The 23,171-nt window shown below is 47.3% G+C and overlaps 1 protein-coding gene and 1 non-coding gene across 2 annotated transcripts in view; both read right to left on the reverse strand.

Moving 5' to 3' along the window:
• Slco2a1 (solute carrier organic anion transporter family member 2A1) overlaps positions 1 to 23,171 on the reverse strand; it is a 76,516-nt gene that overhangs the window by 39,663 nt on the left and 13,682 nt on the right. The window contains exon 2 of the mRNA XM_041677519.1: positions 1,237 to 1,374. Within this exon, the coding sequence (XP_041533453.1) occupies positions 1,237 to 1,374 (138 nt within the window). The remainder of the gene's footprint in view (positions 1 to 1,236; positions 1,375 to 23,171) is intronic.
• Trnak-cuu lies at positions 3,903 to 3,975 on the reverse strand. Its single transcript has one exon. It is a non-coding gene; the product is annotated as a tRNA-Lys (tRNA).

The raw sequence follows: 23,171 nt of genomic DNA on the forward strand, positions 1-23,171 counted from the left end.
CTTCATTCCTTTCCCATTGAAAGCACACTTCAAATCTGCAGTTGTTCTAGCCAAGGAGGAGAAGATTCAGGCCTCACCCATCACCCTCACAGCGCCCCTAGAACAGCTCCATCTACTTGGTGGTGTTGATCATTTGAAATCTGACATAACACCCATTAATATCATACTCTGTCCTTCCGTGTCTCAAAACCAAGGGGTTAGGGACAGGAGATGGACATTCAGAGTAAGGCCTTAGGGATCCAACCTCCCTTGTCTCTTCCCCCCTCGTGTCATGTTACAGTAGACGATAGGAGCAGTTGCTTCCCAAGGCTAAGACAGTCATGGCTTCTCTGTCCAAGCCCCTCCACCTGCCCTTGAGCCACCATAGCCAGTCTGTGTCCTTTCATCTCATCTGGGCCCAGGAAGGCTTTGGAATTGGAGCTTCAGTCTGAAGGTCTGAGCTCTCACTACACACTCAGATGGCCCCACCCACCCCTGCACCAGGCTGGACCCTCTTCACACCTCTCTGGGGGCACACACACACACACACACAATCACCTCCAACAGCACACAAATTCCAGCTGTTTCTGAACCACAGTTTTATTTCAAGCATTCAATGATGCAGATAGAGTTCAGGGGTAGGAGTTCATGGTTTTGGATTCCATTGACTGCCATGGGAGAGGGTCTACCATATATGTCAGATCTCATTTGTTTAGCAGAGGAGCCTAGAACAAGATGTGAGAAGGATCCAGAGGCCGTGTCTGGACTCCCCAAGAACTGTGGGTGACTTGTGATACGTATAAGGTCCAGGGCCAAGCTACAGTGACATAAATGTCGGAGTTTCCTTGCTGTCTGGTGTGTGTGTGGACAATATCAAGTCAAAGGCCAAATTTAAGGGTTGTATTCTACACTGGGCAGTAAACCCAGTCCCCTGTGACGTTCCTCTCAGATCCTGTGGTTAGGATAGTATACACAATGAAGGGTGATCAAGAGCCTCCCACTCAGGGCTGCGGAGACAGACGGCTTGGCACTTAAGAGCACTTGTTGCTCCTGCAGTAGACTTAGGTCTAATTCCCAGCATCTACATAGTGGCTCACAAGCATCCATAACTCTAATTCCAGGGCATCCAATGCCCTCTGTTGACCTCCCTGGGCACCAAACATTCATGTGGTACACTTACAGACATGCAGACAAAATACTCACACATAAAATAAGTAAATTATTTTTTTTTTTTTAAATAAAAAGCTTCTCACTCACCTCGTTCAGGCTGGAAATGAGACCCGAGGAAGAACTGGAGAGCCCAAAGCGCTTCTCAATTGTGGTGAGGCTGCTCTTGAAGTAGGCGCTGTAGAGCAGCTGGCAGAGCTGGAGGAGGCCATGGCACAGTACGAACACCTGGGGAACAGACGACAGCCCTGTGAGGTCTCTGCACAGTGGCCCGGGTGCCTGCCCAGCCTTCCAGCCGGGGCCTCTGGGGGCAGTTGGGACTGTCTCCTCCCTTAAGGTCAGGCCAGGGAAGTGGACATGTGAGAAGAGATCAGGTCAGGGACTCCCACTGAAGCTGGATTGTCATTGACTTTAAACGGCAGAAACGCCAGAAGCCAAGAAGGAGAAAAGGCCATAGACAAAAAGGGGCCCACGAGAAGCATGGTATGGGAAGGAAGGGCAGCAGGTTTAGAGCTGGTATCCTTTAGTTTCCGAGCATGGCGTTCAGAGAAGACCCATCTCCCTTCATTTCCACTAGTCATGAATTAGCAGGAGTGGGTAATCCCCATAGGAGGAGATGGTGGGAGAGAAACTGCCTCCAAGCCCTTCCTGAAAGACGCCTTTACTGTTTTCAGTAAGTACTGGAATTCTGCATCTTCATCCCTGGGCTAAGCCTTTGTCCCTGTCCCTTCATCACCACACTCACACCAGTTTTGACCACTGCAGCCCTGGCCAATCTGCACGCCTCACTGACGCTCTGACTGCTGTGCTGATGTGGGTCTGAGTCATAGTCCAGGGGATTCCGCACATGGAGAGAGACGGGATGTGCGGTTCTAACAGCAGGAGAAAATGCCAGGAAGAGAGAAATGCCACAGAGGGATGCTTTTGACCGAGCTTGCTGGTCAGTGCCACTCCAGGGTCACAGGCACCTGACTCTGATACCATTTCATGAGGACGGAACCAGGAGATCACCATGTCCTTGTCTGCTCAGACTTACCAAGTACCCATTCATAGCCAGCAGGAGAGGGAGGAATGACCACCCTCCGGTGTAAAAGTGACCGCCATCCCTTGAGGAGGGTGTGGTTTGAGGGGACGCATAGATTGACAGTGGAGTAGGGAGGACACGCTAGCTGGATTACAGCCTCCTACTACTTCACTTAGGCCATCCTGTTTTCCAAAGGGTTGGGTTGTGGGGCCCTATGGGACTAGGTTCAGATCCTGGCTCTGTAAGAAACCCGTGGCTACCAACAGGGTCACTCTGAGCCACAGTTCTTGTAACAGCACCCAGCGACTGTAAAACCCTACTGAAAGGATTACCCAAGGGGTGTGGTTAGGACTCTTGGCACCATGCTGGGCCCACAAGCTGCCCTAACTCATTCTCCCCTCACCCCTAGAAATGAACTTCTCTATGGCTTTCAGCTCTGGACCATGAGATGTGGGAGCTGAATGGTGCTATATCCCCAGGCTGCTACAGAAGCGGCCCCTTGCTGCACATGCTCCAAATCCAATGGAATTCCCTGGAGGTTGGGGTGTACTAGAACGTTCCCCCATGAAAACCTGCAATTACATTAGCGTGGCAAAGGCTCTGAGAAATCCTTCATTAACGACCTGCTCAGCTTTAAGCCAATTTCCCTCATATCTCTGTGTGTGTGAGTATGTGTGAGTGTGTGTGTGTAACTGGTTTGAAGCCAACCCCCAAGTGTTCCTCAGGAGCCATCTTCCTTGATTTTTTTGAGGCAGGGTCTCTCACCGGGACCTGGAACTGGTAGGTTAGGCTAGGCTTGCTGGCCAGGGAGCTCCTAGTGTGCCTCCCCTGCACTGGGCTTATACACACACACACACACACACACACACCCCACCACCATCACATGTGGCTTTTCACTTGGGTGCTGGAGACTGAACTCTGGCCCTCTGCTTTCGAAGTAAGTTCTTTATCCCACTGAACTTTACAGAACTATGACCCACCCTTCTTTACCTATAAACAGCTAAGTGCTCCACTCCATCCCATTTAACAGACAATAGACCTCTCCAGAACACCTCACAGAGAGATAAAGAAAAGTAAACAAAGACCGTATTCTAGGGATTACTACTATCAACCGCTCTCTAGCTCTGTGTTCTCTCTTCGTTCCTTCTCTAGGCATTTCTGGATTCCACGAATTATACGGCACATACGATTTCTTGTTTGTTGATATTTCCCCAACAGGCTATAGACTTCCAGGAGAAGAGGTGACAGGAGATTTTTCAGAACGAATAATCCCCTGTGCTTGAAGCAATGTCTGGTTCAGAACGGTCAAGGGATGATGGAGGAAGGTCATTGGCTAATAAAGGCACTGCCCTGGCCCATTTTATTGGTTAGAGGATAGGTGGGAGGAGTAAACAGAACAAAATGCTGGGAGGAACAGGAAGTGAGCTCAGAGACTCCACAGCTCTCTCGGGGGCAGACGCCTCAGAGAGAGACGCCATGCCCCGCTCCCGGGATGAAGCTCAGACCCAGGATGGATTAGGCTAGAATCTCCCTGGTAAGCGCACCTTGGGGTGCTACACACAGATGATTATAAATGGGCTAAATTAATATGTGAGAATTAGCCTAGAAGAGAATGGGCCAGGCAGTGTTTAAATGAATACAGTTTGTGTGTTGTTATTTCGGGGCATAAGCTAGCTGAGCAGGCAGCCGGGGTGCTGGGGACGCAGCCCCGCCGCCCCAATACTACATATGGCGCCCAACGTGGGGCTCGAACCCACGACCCTGGGATTAAGAGTCCCATGCTCTACCGACTGAGCTAGCCGGGCAGGCGGCTGGGGTGTTGGGAACGCAGCCCCGCCGCCCCTATTACTTCATATGGCGCCCACGTGGACAACTGCTTCCACATAAAGCCTGAGACAGCTTGGGAAGTAATTCTAGAACAAAATGAAAGCATTGTGCCTGGTTTCTTGGTAGCAGCAATTTCTCGGTTCTACTCTGCTTGCTAGAGGCAAGCAAGCACCTCATCTAAGAGAGGCTTCCTGACTCAGCTTCAGCTGCAAAACCCTGCAGCTCTTAAGAGGTCCTGCCACGAAACACTTAAATGGTGTTGACGAAAAGCTGAATGCATGCTTTTCGGTTTTCAGCTGTAGCAGGAAAAAAGCTGCGCCGTTTAAAAATGCCGGCTTTCTGGACCATCCTGCCAGGGCAAACTCTGACTGTTTGAGGCAGGAGGGCCGGCTACAGAGAGAGGACTTGAGTGTTGTCTGTTGTAGCTCACTTGCTGGCAGGGACCTTGAAATGCCATACAATTGTTGCAGTAAACATGGCTACAGCCTGTATATCCGCCATGAGGCTGGAAAGCTAAGGAATGGACTGGATCTAGCTGGCAAAACCACGCCTTTAGTCCTACTGAGATTGCTTGATAAATTAAAGATTCATGTGGTCAGAAAAAGAGAGATATACAGTAAAGAGAGATTCAAAGACAGAGAAAATTTCTGAATGGTTTAAAATGTGTTAAAAATATATGCAGACTAAAAGTTGAAGTTCTTAAAGTAAAAAACAAAAAAGGGAAGAGAGTTATTGTGTGTGGTAACACACGCCTTTAATCCCAGTGCCTAGAAGGCAGAGACAAACAGATCTCTGTGAGTTCAAGGTGTAGTAGTGTACACCTTTAATCCCGAATGCCTGGGAGGCAGAGACAGGTGGATCTCTGAGAGTTCAAAGACAGCCTGGTCTACAGAGTTACTTCAGGTCAAAGATACAGAGAACCTATCTCAAAAAGCAAAAAGTTAAAAGTAAAAATAAACTAAATAGAGGTTAAAACAAAGCTGCACAAAGATGAAAAATACACAGAGAATTTTGATACTGTATGCTATTATGCTCTCTTTGAATTGTTTGAATGCTGAGGAAAGAGCAAAAGCTGTTAAAAGATATTTATTTATAAATACTGCTGAACTAATCCAACATAGATATTATGAATTTGGATCTAAGGATATGATACTTTGGAAAGGAGTTTCTTATTTTGTTTTCACAGAGGATGAGACGCTGTTCATTTCTTCTATTCTGATGTGGTATGATGGACCACGTCCTCCTGAAGGGTTGCAGTGAACATCTTCAGAAAATTGCTTCGCTCAACTGCCAACTGAGATGAAAGTAGCACACAGGTTATACCATGAAAGACCTAATTAATGACGCCCCCATTCAGCAGGAAGCAGTTTGGAGAGAAAAAACTGCGCCCATGTTCCCAAATATGGTTTATAAACGTCCTTTTACATTTAAAGGGGGATATGATATAGGTATGAATAATTTGCATTAGTATAGATTTTGCTTTATTGATAGAGATTTACGGTCAATTTTGCTATATGTATAAGTGTTTCTGATTTTGATTAAGGTATTGTGATTGTGTAGTTCATTTAAATATGTACTGTATAATTAAGAAATATAGGTTGTTAATGGATAATCATCGATAATAGTAAAGCTTGTAGTCATGTTAGTTAGATTTTCTAGATATATAGAGATATATTTTAGATAGACATTCTTCATGTCTTTCAAAGATTACAGAATAGGACATTTAATGTTTTAATAACTGAGGACTTTTCATGACAATGAGACACTCTGCTCCTGGCAGCACCAATCTACTTCAAGAGGAAGATGGGCATCGAAGAGGCTCGTTATGGAGTTTTGATAGCCATTTGGGCAAGAAACTGCTCTTGCCTGGAGTATTGCATAAACTGGACACAGAGAACCCGCAGAGAGAGGACTACTGAACTTGCCTTTGGTGAGATGATCTTTCGGGGTTCCTGATTCATTCTGAAAGAGTCTGCGAGACATTCTGCAGGACACAACAGATAGTGACTGAACTGACTTTGAATTTTCCTGCTTTATGGAAATGTCTGCTGGATACCATGGGCCTGAAGGCTGAAGATGGATGCCCCAATGGTACAAAAGAACTTTGGGTGACTGTCCAGGCAGCGAGATGTCTTTGTCATTTCTAGAGTTTGAAGTTTCTTAGTTCTTGTTTACTTAGGTAATATATCTTTCTGGAGTCTTTGATGGAGTTAAGAATAGTTAGTTATAGTTATAGTTTTCCTTAGTTATGATAAAGATTATTGTAACTTTTACTTGATAACTGTTTTGTTATATGTAATTTTGCTATGTTAAAGTTAAAGCTTTTTTTTTGTTTAAACCGAAAAAGGGGAAATGATGGAGGAAGGTCATTGGCTAATAAAGGCACTGCCCTGGCCCATTTTATTGGTTAGAGGATAGGTGGGAGGAGTAAACAGAACAAAATGCTGGGAGGAACAAAGGGAGCATCGCATCTTCAGAACACTGCAATAACCTATACTCTGGACTATTTAGCCAGCAGAGAGCCACTCAGGAGCCCAGTGGTGGTGGCGCACACCTTTAATCCCAGCAGACGCAGAGGCAGGCAGATCTCGGTGAGGTCGAGGCCAGCCTGGTCTATAGAGCAAGTTCCAGGACAGTCAGGACGTCACAGGGAAACCCCATTGGAGGTGTGTAATATTCAGGGCATTGCACATTCATTGAAATGACCGGTCTTGATTATTTATAAAATTCCCCTTTGATGTGGCTATAATTGGTAAGCATGGGCCTGCTGTCCCCTAGCTTACCTGCCTTCCTCAGAATGGCACTTGAGTATTCCAAACCCACACTACAAAAGTTGAAGATTTGCAACTGTGTATACAGGGGCTTTCTGATGTGGCTGAAATCGTCTACATTTATATTTAAGGTCTGCGCATTTTATTGTAGGCAAACTAGGCCTCAATAAAGTTGACTAAAGGAAAATTCCTTTGAAGACAAAGTCACAAGCATGAAGGGTTTCCAAATAATATTCTGACGTTTTGAAGGACATTCTACAAACAGCCTTCTGGTTTTGTTTTTGTTTTAAACTATGAGCATTGGCAATGTTGGGAAATGTTTGTTTATTCAAGGGGCCTATGCTGAATGGTTCAAAACTCATGTAAATATTTAGATTTGTGTGTCTATACTAATGCAAACACCTAGGTTTACAGGGTGTGTGTGTGTGTGTGTGTGTGTGTGTGTGGTGTATGTATCCTTAACACAGTACTCTTGTAGGTACATCTTGCAGAGAAAGTCAGCAAACACGTCCTTGCTGGGAACTTTCTTGCAGGGCTGCATGTGAGGAAGGCTCTCGAACACCCAAATATGAAAGCCATGCTCACAGCTCCACTCCTCCAGCCCTGTTCCTCAGTCCTAACAGTTATGGAGGCTCTGGTGGGGAGGGTGAAAAAGAGAGAGACAGAGAAACTGGATTGGCCATTAAGACCAGTGACCTAAGAAAGGCTAGAGGAAGCCCATGACAGTAGAATGAAGTATCCCTGGCCCAAGGCAAGTTTCAGTGATGTGCGGAGGACAATGGCAGTGGCAAGCACTGGGGGTGAGTAGGGAACTCTGACAACTCACGATAATAGGGGAAGGGTCAAAGGACACCCTAGACAAGCTTTGGTTTGTCTTCATTATCATTTTCACAACCCATGTTTTTTCCTGTACTAGACATTGGAGCTATGAGGTCCTGGCATCAGAGCATAGAAACTCTGGCAGGTTATGATGCTGCCACGCAGTCTGACATGTGCCCAGAGGGTTACAGCCCAGACAATGTCTGCCCTGCTGCCACTCAGCTCTGATTTTGTACACGTTCATCTCAGGGAAGTAGAACTCTGCTCTTGGGAGTCTTTATGACCACTAGGATGTGACTTTGCTAAGGTGATTCAGGACAATGATGGGAGCTGGATAGCAGGATTAAATGCCTTAGGCAGCCTGAGGGTGGCCTGGCTGAGCATCAGGTGGTGACCTCCCAGCTTTTCCATCCCTAGATGGTAGCTGTCTGCTTCTCAAAGAAACTGTCAGGGTGGATGAGAAGAAGCAGTCCTTCCTAAAGAAGAGAAGGAGGGAAGAAGGAAGGAAGGAAGGAAGGAAAGAAGGAAGGAAGGAAGGGAAAAACTGGACATAGAGAAACTTTCCCCTCGCTCCACCAGAGCGTTGGGTGGTTCCGGGGTGTGCCCAAGCTGCTCTGAGTCCTCTGAGCCTGCTTTAGCTTCTTCGACTTCAGAGAGGGCCTGGAAGAGAGCTTGGCCTATAAAGTGTTTGCATCAGCAGTTAACCAACTCCCGGAACCCACATAAAACCCCAAATAGCTGAGTTGTAGTGCTGTGCACTGTAAGCCCAGCACAGCCACGGCAGAGACAGCAGGATCCCTAGAGCTTGCTGGCTAACCAACCTACCCTAATAGAGGAGACCCAGGTCCTAGACAAAGATGCTGCCTCAACAGCAACAAAATGAATGGCTAACACTTGAAGCTGACCTCTTGATCTGTGGCCTCCATACATCTGTATACAGGTGTTCTACACATACGCATACATACACACCATATATACATACAGATGCACATATACTCGTGTATACATGCATGTACACACACACACACATCTGGCCTCAGAGACCACTCTTCTTCTTTTGTCTCTAAGCTGGAGCTGGCTATGAGCCAGGCCATCAGGAATTACTACTGCTCAGAGAAATGGACTTCTTGGCAAGGAGATTTCAAACCACACTGAACCCCCAGCTGGGCCTGAGCAGCTCTGGCCTGCAGGGACTCCTGGCCTCCACAAACCAGGTCCCACTTGGGATATTAAAATCTGTTCATATTTCTCTATGCATTTTATTTCCCCCCTTCATCTTAGAATCAATATAATAACGTTCATATGCTTAAGAAACTCAACAGTTCAGAAGGGCTCAGAGTAACAGAGCCAGCGGGCACTCAGATGCAACTGGGTCCCGCCGCCCCATAGCTTAGGTTTTCTGTTTCTCCCAGACACCATCTCAGCCCTCTATGTTCAGTATAGAATCTCTTGTTCTGTCGTTGTAGACTATGCGCCTTCATGGACGGGGAGTCTGCTCACTTAGACGTGCCTTCTCCCTGTCCCTCCCAACTTTTCATACTTCTGTCAGTACCCTCATTATTGTTAGACCACCCCACTTTGTAACAAGCAAAGCGGAAGTCATAGGAACAGGGCTTGCCTCCTGGAAACACCCCTTCCCCCTCCACACACAAGATAGTGCTCTTGATCCACGAGCAAAGGGTAGCTGGGTTTTTCCTGGGTAAAGGGCTGTTCTCTGCTGACCCTCACCCCCAGAATTGAGTTTTCTGCCTCATGACACACCTGCAGATTCTATACCTGCTGCCTCTGGGCTGTGGCAGGCCTCACGTTCCCCACAACTGAAAGCCCCTTGAAGGAACCAGGGAGTCTGCCCCTCCCACTCTATCCCACCCATCAAAACTTTCCAGCTCTTGTCCATTCCACAGAAAGTACTGAGTTGTTTAATCCATTCATAGTGTCTCCCCCTTTTTAATTGTTTCTGATATCTTTTTTTTATCATACTTAATCATTATTTTCATCACAATGGGGAGGCTGGAGCTGAAGAGAGATGAACATATGCTCAGTCTGCCATCTTGAATTGCAAATCCAATCTATTCCCAACCTTCTGCCCACATTTTTTCAATGAAAAAAAAAGGACAGGCTCTAAGAAGCATATTTAATAAACTCCTCACAAAGAATATTCTACATAGATAATGTATACCATGTTTCTAACCTAGCTCACACTCAGCTTTGGGATGGGATGGTACCATGGGGCAGAATCACCTAAGAGAAAGACTATTTCATATTTCATAACAAGGTATTAGCTATCTCATAAAGTTTATTGAACACTGTACTGCAATTGGAAGACAGAGTGGTGGTGTGGGTGTACTTTCATGTCACAGTGGCGTCAAACACATCAATAAAGTACCATCTATTATATCCTGGGCAGTGGACTAAACTGTCAACCTCCAAAGTATAAACAGATCTCCTTCTCCCCCACACACTCGGGTCATGACGGTGTTATCCAGTTGGCGGAATCTTCTAGAGAGTGAGGTGTGCCTCTGATGGCAGACACTTGGCTTGATAATGGTACTGACTCTGGATGTATGCTCACCCCCACTTTCACTCCCCTGCTCCCAGCTCATCCTCCTGCTGCCTGGTAGTTCACCAGTGGCTAAGAGCTGAATGGGGAGGTCCCAGGTTCAAGACACCAGACTGCACCAGTCAATGTCATCAGACTTTTCAGAAAGCTGAAAAAGGAGAGGGGCTGTTGGAGCCTGTGGGACCCATCTGAGAGGTCCTCACTGTTGGAAGAGGGATGGGGAGTCTCTCTTACTTTTTCCAAAAGGTGAAGGAAATAAATGAAAGAATCAGAAGTATCTATACAGTCATTGAGCCCGCTTAAGCCTCCTGTACCCTCTGCAGGGCAAAGCCCGGTGCCCCACTGAGGAAGCTTCTCTTACAAAGTGATTCAGGAAATCAAGTATATTTCCATACAGGAAGAAATGTCTGCACAAGATAACACTCAGAGATTCAAAATAGCCAGCCCAGGCTCCAAGCTGGTGTCCTTTGGAGGAAAAATAAGTCAGAGTATCGTCACGATTATTACTATTGTTATACATTAGAGAAGGCCTTTGATAAGACAGTATCCTCTTGGCTCTTGGAAGTTAAAATGAACAAACAAAAAACAGAGTCAGAACACAGAAGATTGCAATACACTTCCTTGTTCCTTCATAGGGAAGCAGGCAACTTGGGGAGCTGGACCTGGGATTGTATTATCACTAGAAAGGGTCTTTGATAAGATGGAGTCCTGGGGTATCCTTTGAAGTCAAAGGATCCATCTGCTTGCTGTGGAAATGAAACCTGTGGCTTTCCACAATGCGTCCTCATTTTAAAACCAGGGCATAAAAGAGAGAAGCAGAGGTGCTTTTGAGCTCCCAGCCACACCAGGCACCCTGAAAGGCCTGCTGTGCTGGCTGTTCTAGGCTGCTCAGGTCTGCCCCCGCCCCGGGATGGGGCTGCCTGTCTGATACTCGGCACCAGGAAGGAGGGGTGGAAGGGTGACAGGGAAGAGCAAACTGTGAGAGATTGCCTGAGGGTGACATCCGGGTTCTGTGGTTTCAAAGTCACAGATTTGGGAAGAAAAAAAAAAGTTCTAAGAGGGATTAAAATGTGAGCATGTGAGGCCCTATGGATTTATCATATTAACTGGAAGCTTCGTTTCCTGGCAAATAAATACTTGGAAGCAAAGTTACCACTGGCGTTCATGTCAATATATGCTCGATTTCATTCTTTTCCAGAGATTCTGAGGGATTTATTTTATTTTATTTTATTTTTAAGACAGTAAAACACTCCTTAATGGAGAACAAGTACCATCTTGTGTTTTGGGGAAGTTGGCTTGGAGCACTTGTTAAGTTGAAATGAAGCCGCACTTGGGCAACGTGCTTTGAATGCATTTACTGCAGGGAGAGGACATTCAGACCCTGTGAATATGGAAACTCTTGCTATTTTATATCCTTCCTCATCTTTGTTCTGGTAACAAGATGGGATGTCAATATTTTTTCTCACATCCTGGAAGGGTTTGAAGATAAAGCACGTCCCTTCCTGCCTTTAAGCAAAGGGCAGCCAGTTTTTCAGACAGAGAAATTGCAAACTGTAATCCAAATGCAGACTCACACGAGTCTAGGACCTTTGGAGCTGACCTCAAGGGAGGGGTGCTGTGGCCTCATAACTGGGGCATGGCCACCAGGAAGGCTCTGAGGGGTGGCACTTACAGCCCTCACACCATCTTGTCTCTATTACTTGTTTTCCTTTCTCTGGTTTTCACTTGGAATGTTCTCCCTTTTACTCCTACAGACCAACACATAGCACAGACTCAGCACAGGCTTGCAAACCTAGTTAATCTCACATGCCCCTAGGGAATGAGTGATTCCTTGTGCCAGTGGAGAAGGTGAGGAAGGGCCAGGGGAACATGCAAAAGCATCTCATTTTGCCGTTGGTGAATGATAGCAGACCACAGACACCAAGCCTTACCACCCTTCCGTTCTACCACAATGTCTGCTCTTGGGAGCGCAGGAACTGTGTTTGCTGAGGATACAGCTCCTGACCATGACATGACATCAATGGATCCACCAAACCCAAGTTCTATAGGACTCTTATCTCTCTCTCTCTCTCTCTCTCTCTCTCCCTCTCTCTTCTCCTCTGTTTTCCTCTCCATCCCCTCCCAACCTCTGGGCTATATAGGAACTAGCTGTATAACCCAGGCTGGCCTCGAACTCCTACCTCCCAAGTGTCAGGATCACAGGAGTGCACAAATACACCTGATGTGGGATTCCCCTCTGTATTCAGTGAATACCATTGGTTAATAAAAAAGCTTCTTTGGACTACTAGCAGGGCAGAATAAAATAAGGCTGGAATTCCAAGCAGAGAGAGGAGGAGAGAGTAGGTAGAGTCAAAGAGAAGCCATGTGACCTCCACAGGAGAAAGAGGCCAGATGCTGGAAACTTACTTGTAGACTACAACCACATGGCAATACACAGATTAATAAAAATGGGTTAATTTAAGATATAAGAGCTAGCCAAGCAGTGTTGTAATGATACAGTTTCTGTGTGATTATTTTGGGTCTGGGCGGCTGGGAAACGAATGAGCATTCTCCGCCAACATATTCCCAGCTAATTCAACAAGGATCAACAGTGGACTATGTGATGCCGTTTTCTCTAGCTGTCTGCTTCCACTGTAAAACTCTTTGTAAAAGATTTCTTCACTCTCCCCTGGATGTAATGGTACCCAGGATGTCTGTGCCTCCACGCATACTTTCCTTAGGGGACTCTTTCACCCACCTGTGGGAGCTTGGCTACTTCCTGAAGTCCTCCCTCTTCAAATCAACTGTGTCCTTCCTATTCCCATTGACTTCCCATCAAGTCCGTGCCCCATACCATTCATGCCTTCTTACAGTCTCTTCTGGATTCTAAATTTTGCCCCTGGTGTATCCTAGCCAAATCTCAAATTTGCCATATTCATCCATTTCGGTCCTCTCCAGTCCCTGCCACCAGCAGCTCTCACAGGGCCACCCTCTGTCACATTTCCTTCACACCCCTACTCTCTCCTTATCCTCTCTCTCTCTCTCTCTCTCTCTCTCTCTCTCTCTCTCTCTCTCTTGAGACAGGGTTTCTCTGTGTAGTCCTGGCTGTCCTGAAACCCAGTTCATAGACCAGGCTGGCCTCAAACTCAGAGACCTGTCTCTGTCTATCAAGTGCTGGGATTAAAGGTGTGTGCCACCACACCCGGCTCCTATCTACTCTTCAAACACCAGCCAGGGAAGTCTTTTGAGAACCCTCTTATTGAAGTATGACATTCACCCAGAAAACGCATATGTTGTAAGAATACAGCTTGGAAAAGGTTCCCATCCCGGCTACACTTAAGGGACCCATAATAAAAACTAGATCGTTCCCAGCATCCCCAAAGCTCCCTGGGGTTTCTTCATTTCCACCTGCCTCAGCTCCAAGGCAGCCACTTTCCCGACTTCCACGAGCCCCCGTCAGTTTGCCTTTGGATTCTGTAGGAAAAGACTTCTAGGTGGCAGCATGATCTGAGAATAGAAACCAGAGTTTGCCGAGACAGTGACAAGCCTGTGGGGGTCCCACCAGCTTGGGTGAAATGATAACCCAGTGTCCAGCCTACAGTGCCCTCCGTTCCCTAACTCTCGCCCACCTTCCCCTCTCCCGGAGCTCCCATCACAGGGGCCACAACTGGCCTCTAAGGTCCCAACCCAACCTACATTCAGTGCTGGGTGCTAAGTGCTGAAATGTGTAACGAAATGGAAAGGGTGCTGCTCCCTCCCACACCGGGTGATGTGTTGTTGGGCAACACACGATGATGAGAAACGCTCTCGTTTGAGGGCTCTTTACCATCCTGTGTGTGCGTGCGCACATGCGTGTGAGAGCACGTACATGCGTGGGTGCATCTGTGTATGTGCGTAAGAGGCCAGAGAACAACCTCAGTTGTTCTGAGATGGGGTCTCCTACTGACCAAGAGGTTGAGAAGTAGGATAAACTGATTGGTCGCAAGCTCCTGGGATCCCCCTGCCTCTGCACTTTCTCTCACCCAGCGCTGCGGTTACAAGCACCCACACCACCACACTCGGTTCTGTCCTATTTTTTTTAATGTGGATTCTTAGGCTCAAGCTCAGCTCCTCATGCTACTCGACAAGCGCTTCACCGACGGATCCACCTTCCTAGCCCCTCTTTCCACGAACTTCTACTCACCAGTCTAGGGTCAAAGGATGTCCCTTGAACTATAGTTCTCCATGGTTCCTTCAGGGAGCTGAGCCCAGACTGCAATTACAGCCACCCTGAGTGTTCCGGACCCTACAGCGCTCCTGGCACCCAGGACACACCTGTTGCCAGCAGGATGGGAAGGGAATGACCACAGACGCACGGTAAGCATGAGGAAGAAGAAATCCTCGCCATAAATACTGACAACAGAGCGAAGGCAGGAATAAATGCCAAGTGAATGACACCCTAGTTACCCAGCCACCCCTAACCTAGTATTAAGTGCACATAAAAATTATCAAATTGGGTTATAAATTCATTGTAGAAGCAGGTGCTTTTCTTCCACTATACCCATTCACCTCCCCCTAAAAATTCTGGAGACAAAGAAATTTATTTAGCAAATCCTTGTGGATTGATTCCTTTACTCTCTTCAGAATCCCAGGGGCTATTTCTAGCCCAGAGCTCCCAACAGATCCATCTCTATGTGGAGAAGCGAAGCCTCAGACTCAGTTTTGACTTTTGGTCCTTCCCCCTCCCACAGGTTTGTTTTGGCAGACAATGGGCTGTCGAGTTTCTTCTGGGCATGAGAAGCAGAGGGTATTAAGCTGTGCCCCTGGGGAACCCAGTGGAGAGCCAAGAAAGTTCCATCAGAAATTAGTCAGTGTCCGGGCAGGATGGGAAAGAACCTTCATTCAGGGAAAGCCTTGTTCAGGGCAGCCTGTGTGCTCACCCACCACCCGTTCATCTCCACAGCAACAGCGGCTCCCAGGAGGCCTTGGAAGAAACCTTAATGCACTTGCTGGAAGCCACAGAAGCCACAGTGGGGCTCCAGCGCTCAGTAGTGGGTCTCTGAACAGATGAATAAGAGACATGAGGAGAGGACTTGAGGAGCATGTGTGTTGGGTGTCCATCCTTCCCGAGTGGGTCCCCGGCCCCACTCATTGTCAACACTATCTCCTCTGACTGCTCCCAAGTAAAAGTCCTTCTCCAGGTAAAGGCATTCCAGAGCCAACACCTGCACACCACAGGTGAGCGCTGCCCCCACCCACTGCTCAGAGACCACCTTCTCTGTAATCAGCAGTCCCTGTAAGACACGCTTGTTCTTTTACAGGAACATCCACACTAACACTCTACCACAGTCACCTCCTGCTCCCCTCTCCAGCCTGCCAGGGGACTCACAGAACTACAGGCTGTCTTTACAGGCATGTCCCTGCCAAAGTCCCACCACCCCAAATGTGATGTCAGTCCCCTGCAAGTTTGGCCCTGTGCAAGCAGGTCCATCTGAGCCAGGATAAGATATTCAGGCAAAGCTGGGTGGTGATGGCACACACCTTTAATCTCAGCACTTGAGAAGCAGAGGCAAGCAGATCTCTGATTTCAAGGCTAGCCTGGTCTATAGAGTGAGTATCGGAGAGCCAAGGCTATATAAAGAAACCCTGTCTCTAAAAACAAAAACAAAACAAACAACAACAACAACCAAAAAATATCAGCCAAACAAACAAACAAATAAACAAAAAGATATTCAGACAAAATAAAACACATCAGGAAGGATGTAACACTCAGCAGAGCCGACTGTTCCACCCTCCCTGCAGGAAAAGCAGGAAAAGAGGCAAGGAAGAGGGCGGTAGGAAGCAGAAAAAAGCTCTTACCCAGTGTTCAGATCTCTGCACCCCATCAGACACCTCAGGGGAAAGAAATGCCTCTCTGCCTTAAACTGTGAACACAACCTCCTAGTAACCTCCAGGAGCCCATGAGAGGGTCCTGCCACTGTTGCTCAGATTTTAACCAACCAAGTACCAAAGGCATGAACCCGAAGGTCGTGTGTGGGTGACTGTGGCAGGGAAGGCAAGCTGTGCACCCTCACAAGTCTCCACACCGTTTTCGTCCCCACCCCCCAGCCTTACAAGTGCTCCCTAGTACACTTTGCTATGGTCTTGCTCCAATCCTTTTAGGACTCACATAAAACATTAAGGACATTCTCTGTCCCCAGCCTCCTTGCTGGGTATTACAGGTTAAATCGTGGTTTCCAGAAAGCTACGTAAGCATCCTCACTCCTGACATCTGGTATTATTTGGAAAGAGGGTCTTTGAAACTATAATCAAGATGGTGTTGGGTTATTGAAATAGAGGAGGTTTGAGCCCACTGGCTTTTGCCCATAAGAGGATGTTTGGATAGAAAGCCACTGAGGCAGGGACATGGTGACAGTGAAGACAGAAACTGAAACAGTGTGTCTACAAGTCAGGGAATACCCAGGACCTCTGACTGTCTCTAGAAGGAAGGAGATTGGAATGTTTGCCTTCAGCCTTCAAGGGAACCAACTTGATTCACACTTGATTTTTTTTTTTTATCTCTGGCCTTCAAACACGAAAGAAGATAAATCCCTGTTGTTTTAAGCACCCCAGCTTGTGGTGTTTTGTTTAGTCAACAGACGCTGTTATAATACAATGGGGCCAGGGTTTTTCTCAAAGGCAAGTCTGAAGCCTGAGTGTTGCATGGAACCTGAACTTGCTTGTTTAAATGCTGTGAACTAGATGATGACAAGCCAGTCCCAGTGTCATTTCTGTGTGGGTAAAGCTGTGGCAATGGCAGTAACTATGAACAGCCCTGAGGGATTGCTCGGAGACTAACAGCGCACATTTGCAGGGTGCTTAGCATGAAGCTTTGATCCTGTTGGTCAACATTCATTCTTTGAGAGCCAAGATGGTGGCAACAGGGAACACTTTGTAATTGCCTTGGTCTATCGGTTTTGAACGGCTTGGTTTTTCTTAATCACGGCTATGAGGAGAGGGACGGTGTATTATTGCTGATTCTTCCTAGAAAAGAACATTCGAGACCATAAGCATATAGTTATTGACTAGCTCCCTAGGTCAGGTACATTCTAGGAGGGATCAAGAATCAAACAGGGCTGGATTCCCTTTGGGAACAGTTTGTTGACAAGATCCCTGAGTATAATAGCAGCAAAATCTCTTGAGGAGAATTGGCCAGACAATAGACAAGTGGCCCAGGTGCCCTACCATGACAAGGACTATGGACAGGTAAAGGCCAGGTCCCTGGAGAAGTGAGCTAGGTTTTTGAGGATTATTAGATTTTAGAAAGTGGAGAAAAACAGGGGCCATCTCCAGGAAAACAGTGTGTTCTGGCCAGGGGAAGGTCTGCTTAGCTAGGGAAAGCTCTGGGCACCGTCAGGAAAAAATTAAATCATAAAGGAGAATTGGCTCCATAGAGGGACCATAGGAGTTCATCTCCTTTGACCATCACAGGAGACTGCTAAGCCGGGATGGCAACTGCCGGACCTTTCACATGGGTTGACCCGCAACAGGGAAGAAAGCCGACAGACTAGGAGAGGGTAGGCTGCTAGACAAGGCAGGAAGTCTCTGGTTGGACAGTAGCCTTGGCTGGGGAGCAGCCAAGGGAGAGGATTTCTGGCAAGGTAAGGGCTGAGAACTAAGGTGGCCCAGGGATGGCAAGGGACATCTGAGAGACAAGAGAGGACAGAGTGGTGTGAGGGAAACAAGGAGCTCAGATGGTGAGGCAGACAGAGCAGGTGCTGAGAGGCACAGGCCACAGGGCTGAAGGAGAGCGTGCAGGAGCAAGTGAACAGGTCAGCTGGGGGAGGCAGTCTAACCGTGTCGTCCATCAGGAGAGGTCCCGGAAGAGAGAGTGCAAGGAGATGAGACAGACAGGGGACAGTGACAACAAGGAAAAAAGGATCAGTTAGCTGGGAGGTGGTGGCGCACGCCTTTAATCCCAACACTCGGGAGGCAGAGGCAGGTGGAGCTCAGTGAGTTTGAGGCCAGCCTGGTCTACAAGAGCCTAGTTCCAGGACTGGCCCCAAAGCAACACAGAGAAACTCTGTCTTGAAAAACCACCCAAAAAAAGAAAGAAAGAAAAAAAAAAGGATCAGTTAGAGGCCTAGTATGGGGGAAATCTGGGCAGGGCACCTCTTGTCTACCTACCAAGGACAAGACTTGCTCTCTCTGGTCTTATAAATGGGTTTCAGCAAGGCTCCAGATGGTTCCAGGGAAAGACAGACTTTTCTGCCCATTATTCACCTTCACGTCCTGGAGGAGAGCGTATGAAACACAAACACCAGTCCCAGTTTCTTTTTCCTTTCTTTATTTTACTCCCTCTTTCCATTTTTTTTCTTGGCAGTGCTGGGAATCAGACCCTGGCCTATGAAGGCTAGGTTGAGCTGTCTCCCCACCAACACTGATCTCATCATCTTTACGGCCTTTTTCTGCCTCCTTGCCAGGCTCCGCGTTGTCCCCACTAATAAGGTGGAAGGCTTCCTTGACATAGAGCCCCATGGACACCTCCTGACAGCTGAGATACTAAACTGACACCAGACCAGGACAAAGCCCCAGGCCCTTGACAGATACACTAACACAACTAAACCCTGATTTTCCCAGGTCACGGATCTGCAGCCAGACAAGGGCCACTTGAACTCTAACAGTATTTACAGTCTGGTTGAAGCCGAGTCTCTGGTCTAGCCTTGGATAGATGGAAGTCCACACATGTGGTTCTATCTGGAAGTTGTAGCTTTTTCCCTGATGGCTGTCCCAGGAGGGCAGAGAGCCAAGCTCTCCTCTTGGTGTTCTGTGGTCATTGCTAGAGAGACTGTGGATTCCACAATGGCTGCTCCTCCTGGCCAAGACGGCTACTCTTGTCTCCTGGCTCAGTGAGGTCTCAGGGTCAGTGACTTGACTTTTACCTGAGCCACATCAGAGAGTACTGGGAAGCTTTCACTGGTCAGTCTAAGAGGCCAGGCAAATTTCCTCCATCCATTATAAAAGCTTACATCAAAAATTCAAGTTGCCTGGCAACCAGGGGAGCCGAATATGAATTAATTCCTGCCAATCACTTGCATGAGTGCCTTGGCCACACACATAGTAGCAACCACAGGATGTTCACTCTACTTGCACGTCAGGGCCTCGAGATGTGCTTGCCTCAGAGGAGAGGTCCTTGATCTTTGGGGCACATCAGAAATATCGAGGGGTTTGCCAAAACACAGTGGATCCAATGTCTCCAGTTTGTCATTCGGTAGTCTGGGGTGGAGCACAAGGAAATGTTCCACTTAGACAATCACTGCTGGAGAGTCAAAGGAAGTCCGTCTGAGCCTAAGTCCTCCCGTCCTAACATCTTTCTGTCCAGTGAGGAAGCTCAATCTCTGGTCATACACATCGTGTAAAAACAGGGACGCTGAAAAGCAAACTCTTTCTGTGGAGTGAGAATCATGAGACTCCTCCCCACCCCCATGGCCAGGTGTGGGGGTCTGGCTGCACAGTGTGCATGGGGGAGCCCCCCATCCTGATTCCTTTCCTTCTTTACTTAGAACACTGAGCGCAAGTACAGGAGAAGAGGGGAATGTGAGCTCTTTATTTGCACCTGGCCGCTTTGGGCTGGGCTTTCTCCCTGCAGACCTCAAGATTCTTGAATGCCGTCATCAGTGAGCATCCTCAGATGGGAAAGATAAGTCAAGCAAACACGCGACGCCTACAGCTGCCGTTCCAGGAGCAGCAGACATGAGCTCACCTACCTTCCACCACCCGCCCATTTACGTCTGCACCCCAGGGGCCTGTGACCTAGCAGCAGGAAAGCACCATGCGGAAGGGGCATCAAGACGCTGGTGAGCCACTCATCCTGTGGCCTGGCAAAGTTGTTGTAGAAGGAAGCAGCCTCCCATCATAGCTTTTCCCGAACAGGAAAGGGACAGACCACACCCCTTCCTAGGCTCCTTATAGGAGCTCACCCAAGCACTCATGCCTCCCAGAAACAGTTTCAGGAGGGCCCCACATTTCATGGATTCCCCATGGTCCCATGGTACCCCCAACTCCTGGAGCGGTAACAGTCCAGCCTGCATAGGTCCTAATTGTAACAGTGAGTTGAACACGTCAGCATGGCTAGGCGTGCCTCCACCCATTCAATCAAACACAATCCAGATGTTGCTATAGAAGTCTGCAGATGTAATTAAAATGCAGAATCACCCGGCTTCAAGCAAAGATGATAGTCCTCAATAATCTGAGTGGGCCCAACGCAATCAATCGCAAAATTTTAAGAGAATTGGCAAGTGTGTGTGTGGAAACACACACACAAACACACACACACACACACACTATGGACAGAAGCTTTGGTCCCAGCCAGTAATTCCTAGGTGCCTATTTGTGATTGGACAGAATAACAGTGGCATTCAAAGAAACACAGAGACTCTAGCGTACCTGCTCAAGTTTTCCACATGTTTTCTTGTTGGTTTTCTTGTGCTATGTTCTGTGTATATTCTAGACGTGAGTCCCAGTCACCTCTAGATATTGCAAACACATTGCAGTCTGACGTGCTTTTGGCTTTAGGCATGTTTACTCATTACTAACATGGATAAGTCATCTTTATGTCTCGGTCTCCTGGTAACCTCCTGTCCCCTGACTGTCAACCTTTCTGGGTCATGTTGTTCTCATCCTTAAGTGTCTTGGTTTTGTTGTTATTTGGTTGGTTTGTTGGTTGATTTTTGAGTCAGGGTCTGATGTAGCCCAGGCTAACCTCCAACTTGCTCTGTAGCTAAGACTGATCTTGAACTTCTGGTCCTCCTGCCTCCACCTCCCAAATGCTGGAGTTACAGGTGTAACCTTTGAATATATTAGCTTACATGGCAAGAAGGAAATCTGAAGGTGTGATTAGGATGTTAAATTGGGAGCTTATCCAAGATCTCTGTGTATGTAATCACAAGAGTCTTTATGAGAGAGGAGGGGGGAGGAGGAGCTGAGGGACTTCAAGATGCTAAGCCACTATCTTTAAGGATGGAGGAAGGGGCAGGACAGGAAGGGACGTGGTTGACCCTCACATTCAATTGTTGTAGATGTCTCTTTTCAAAAGCACTTTGACTGTATATTTTAAAACAACCTGAGACTCTCTGGCATGGAAATGATGAGGGTAGGTCATTCGCAAGGGCTGTGATTTTCCTCTATCTGGTTGGCACATCATTCTCCACTTTCCAATGAAAGGGGTTTGGTTTGGGCTCTTTTTTTTTTTTTCTCCCCCTCTCACCTTTCCATTATTCTTCCATCCTTTGATTACATTTTGTTTTGTTATTATTTTTCTTTATTCTCTTCTCTTTTGGAAGATATGTGTCCAGAGCCTTTCCACCGATTACCCACATATATTTCTGGCTGTGGTAAACACATATTTCAACCCATTTGCCATCGTGACTGTTTACAGGGCCCGCTCCTGTGGCATTATGCATTTAGTGCTGTGCACCCATCACCAACATCCGCCTCTCAGACACTTCATCTCGCATATAGTAGCTCCCCACTCTCCTCCACCACTCCAACCCCAGGAAACTGCCACTCTTCATTCTGTGTGTATAAATTCGACCATGGTAGAGATAGCATTTAAATGAAATCGCATCTTTGTCACTTTGCGATTGGCATATTTCACCGAGCAGAATGTCCTCCAGGTCCATCCGTTTTTATAGTGTGCGAGAGAATGCCCTCCCTCCCTTTGGAAGGCTAAGTGCTCCAGCCTGTGGCTATGCCTAGTTTTGCTTCTTCACTTATACATTGGTGGAGACCTGGGCTGCTTCTACCTTAAGGCTGCTCTGATCACGGATGTTTAAATATCACGTTGAGACCCTACTTTCTGTTCCTTTGCCTGTGTACTGCCCTAGCTTCATTTTTGTTGCGAGGATTAAGTACCTGGACCTAAAGCAAAGAGAGAAAAGGATTTATTCAGCTTACAGTTCCAGGCCACAGCCCAGCATAGAGGTAAGTCAAAGCAGACCTGGTTGCTATTGTATACAGCATTGCTTCTGACTAAGGATCCCACTTCACAGTCACAGAAACAAGGAGGGACAATGAAGGATGCTGCTTGTTGACTCACAGGTAGGCTTGATGCTCAGCTAGCTTTCTTAGTTTAGGATTAGCTGCCAAGTGCTATCTAGGACTACCCGGTGCTACTCAAAGTAGGCTAGGCCCTCCCATATTAATTATCCATCAAGACAATCCCCCACAGACCAGCCTGATCTAGTTAATTCCCTAGCTGAAACCTCTTCCTCCGGTCATTCTAGCTTGTGGCAAGCTGACATTTAAGATGAACCATCATATCTACCCAGAGACAGAATCACTAAATCATGTGGTGATTTTATTTTTAACTCTTTGAGGGATCACCATACTATGTTCTATGATGGCTGGACCAGCTCACAGTCCCATCAACAGCATAAGAGTTCTGGTTCTTCTGCATCTTTTACAAAGCACCTCTATGTATTTGCAGTAAGACGGATTCCGTGCTCCATGGACCTGTGTTGTTGATGGAAGCCACTTTTCCCTAGAGCTCATTATGGTCCATCTTATGCCTTCTACCCAGCCTTTGGGAGGCAGAGACCTTGTTTGTCTCTTTCCTAGCTGTGTTTGACATTCAGTCACTCCATGGGAGGGCAGTGAGGATGACATTAAAGTTCATGGTCTGTGACCCAGGTATGTAGAGGAGACTCCACCTTATTTATCACCTTATTCTCCTTGGTAACAGTCAGCTTTCTCCCCTACTTATATGACGCGTGACATTGAGACTTTGCGATTCTTGGCCTAACTGTGCACTGTCTGTCTGTCTGTCCGTCTGTCTGCCTGGAGGACAGGCGCTCCCTTCTGCTTTTGTCCTTCACTGGATTGCTCACGGTTGATGGTAAGTGATGAAGATGATGAAGATGGGGGGATGACTCAACAAACTGCTTGCCTTGTGAGTGTGAGGACCTTGGTTTGATCCCCAGAACCAGTGTAAAAAGAAGCTGGGCAGGTTTTTGTGCACCTGTAATCCTGTCACCGAGGAAGCAGACCTTTGAGGCTATCTGGCCATCCAGGGTAGACTGCTTAATGA

Source organism: Microtus oregoni, unplaced genomic scaffold, assembly GCF_018167655.1.
Source record: "Microtus oregoni isolate MIOR12 unplaced genomic scaffold, Mior012 000028F_ref0000031, whole genome shotgun sequence".
NCBI lineage: Eukaryota > Metazoa > Chordata > Mammalia > Rodentia > Cricetidae > Microtus > Microtus oregoni.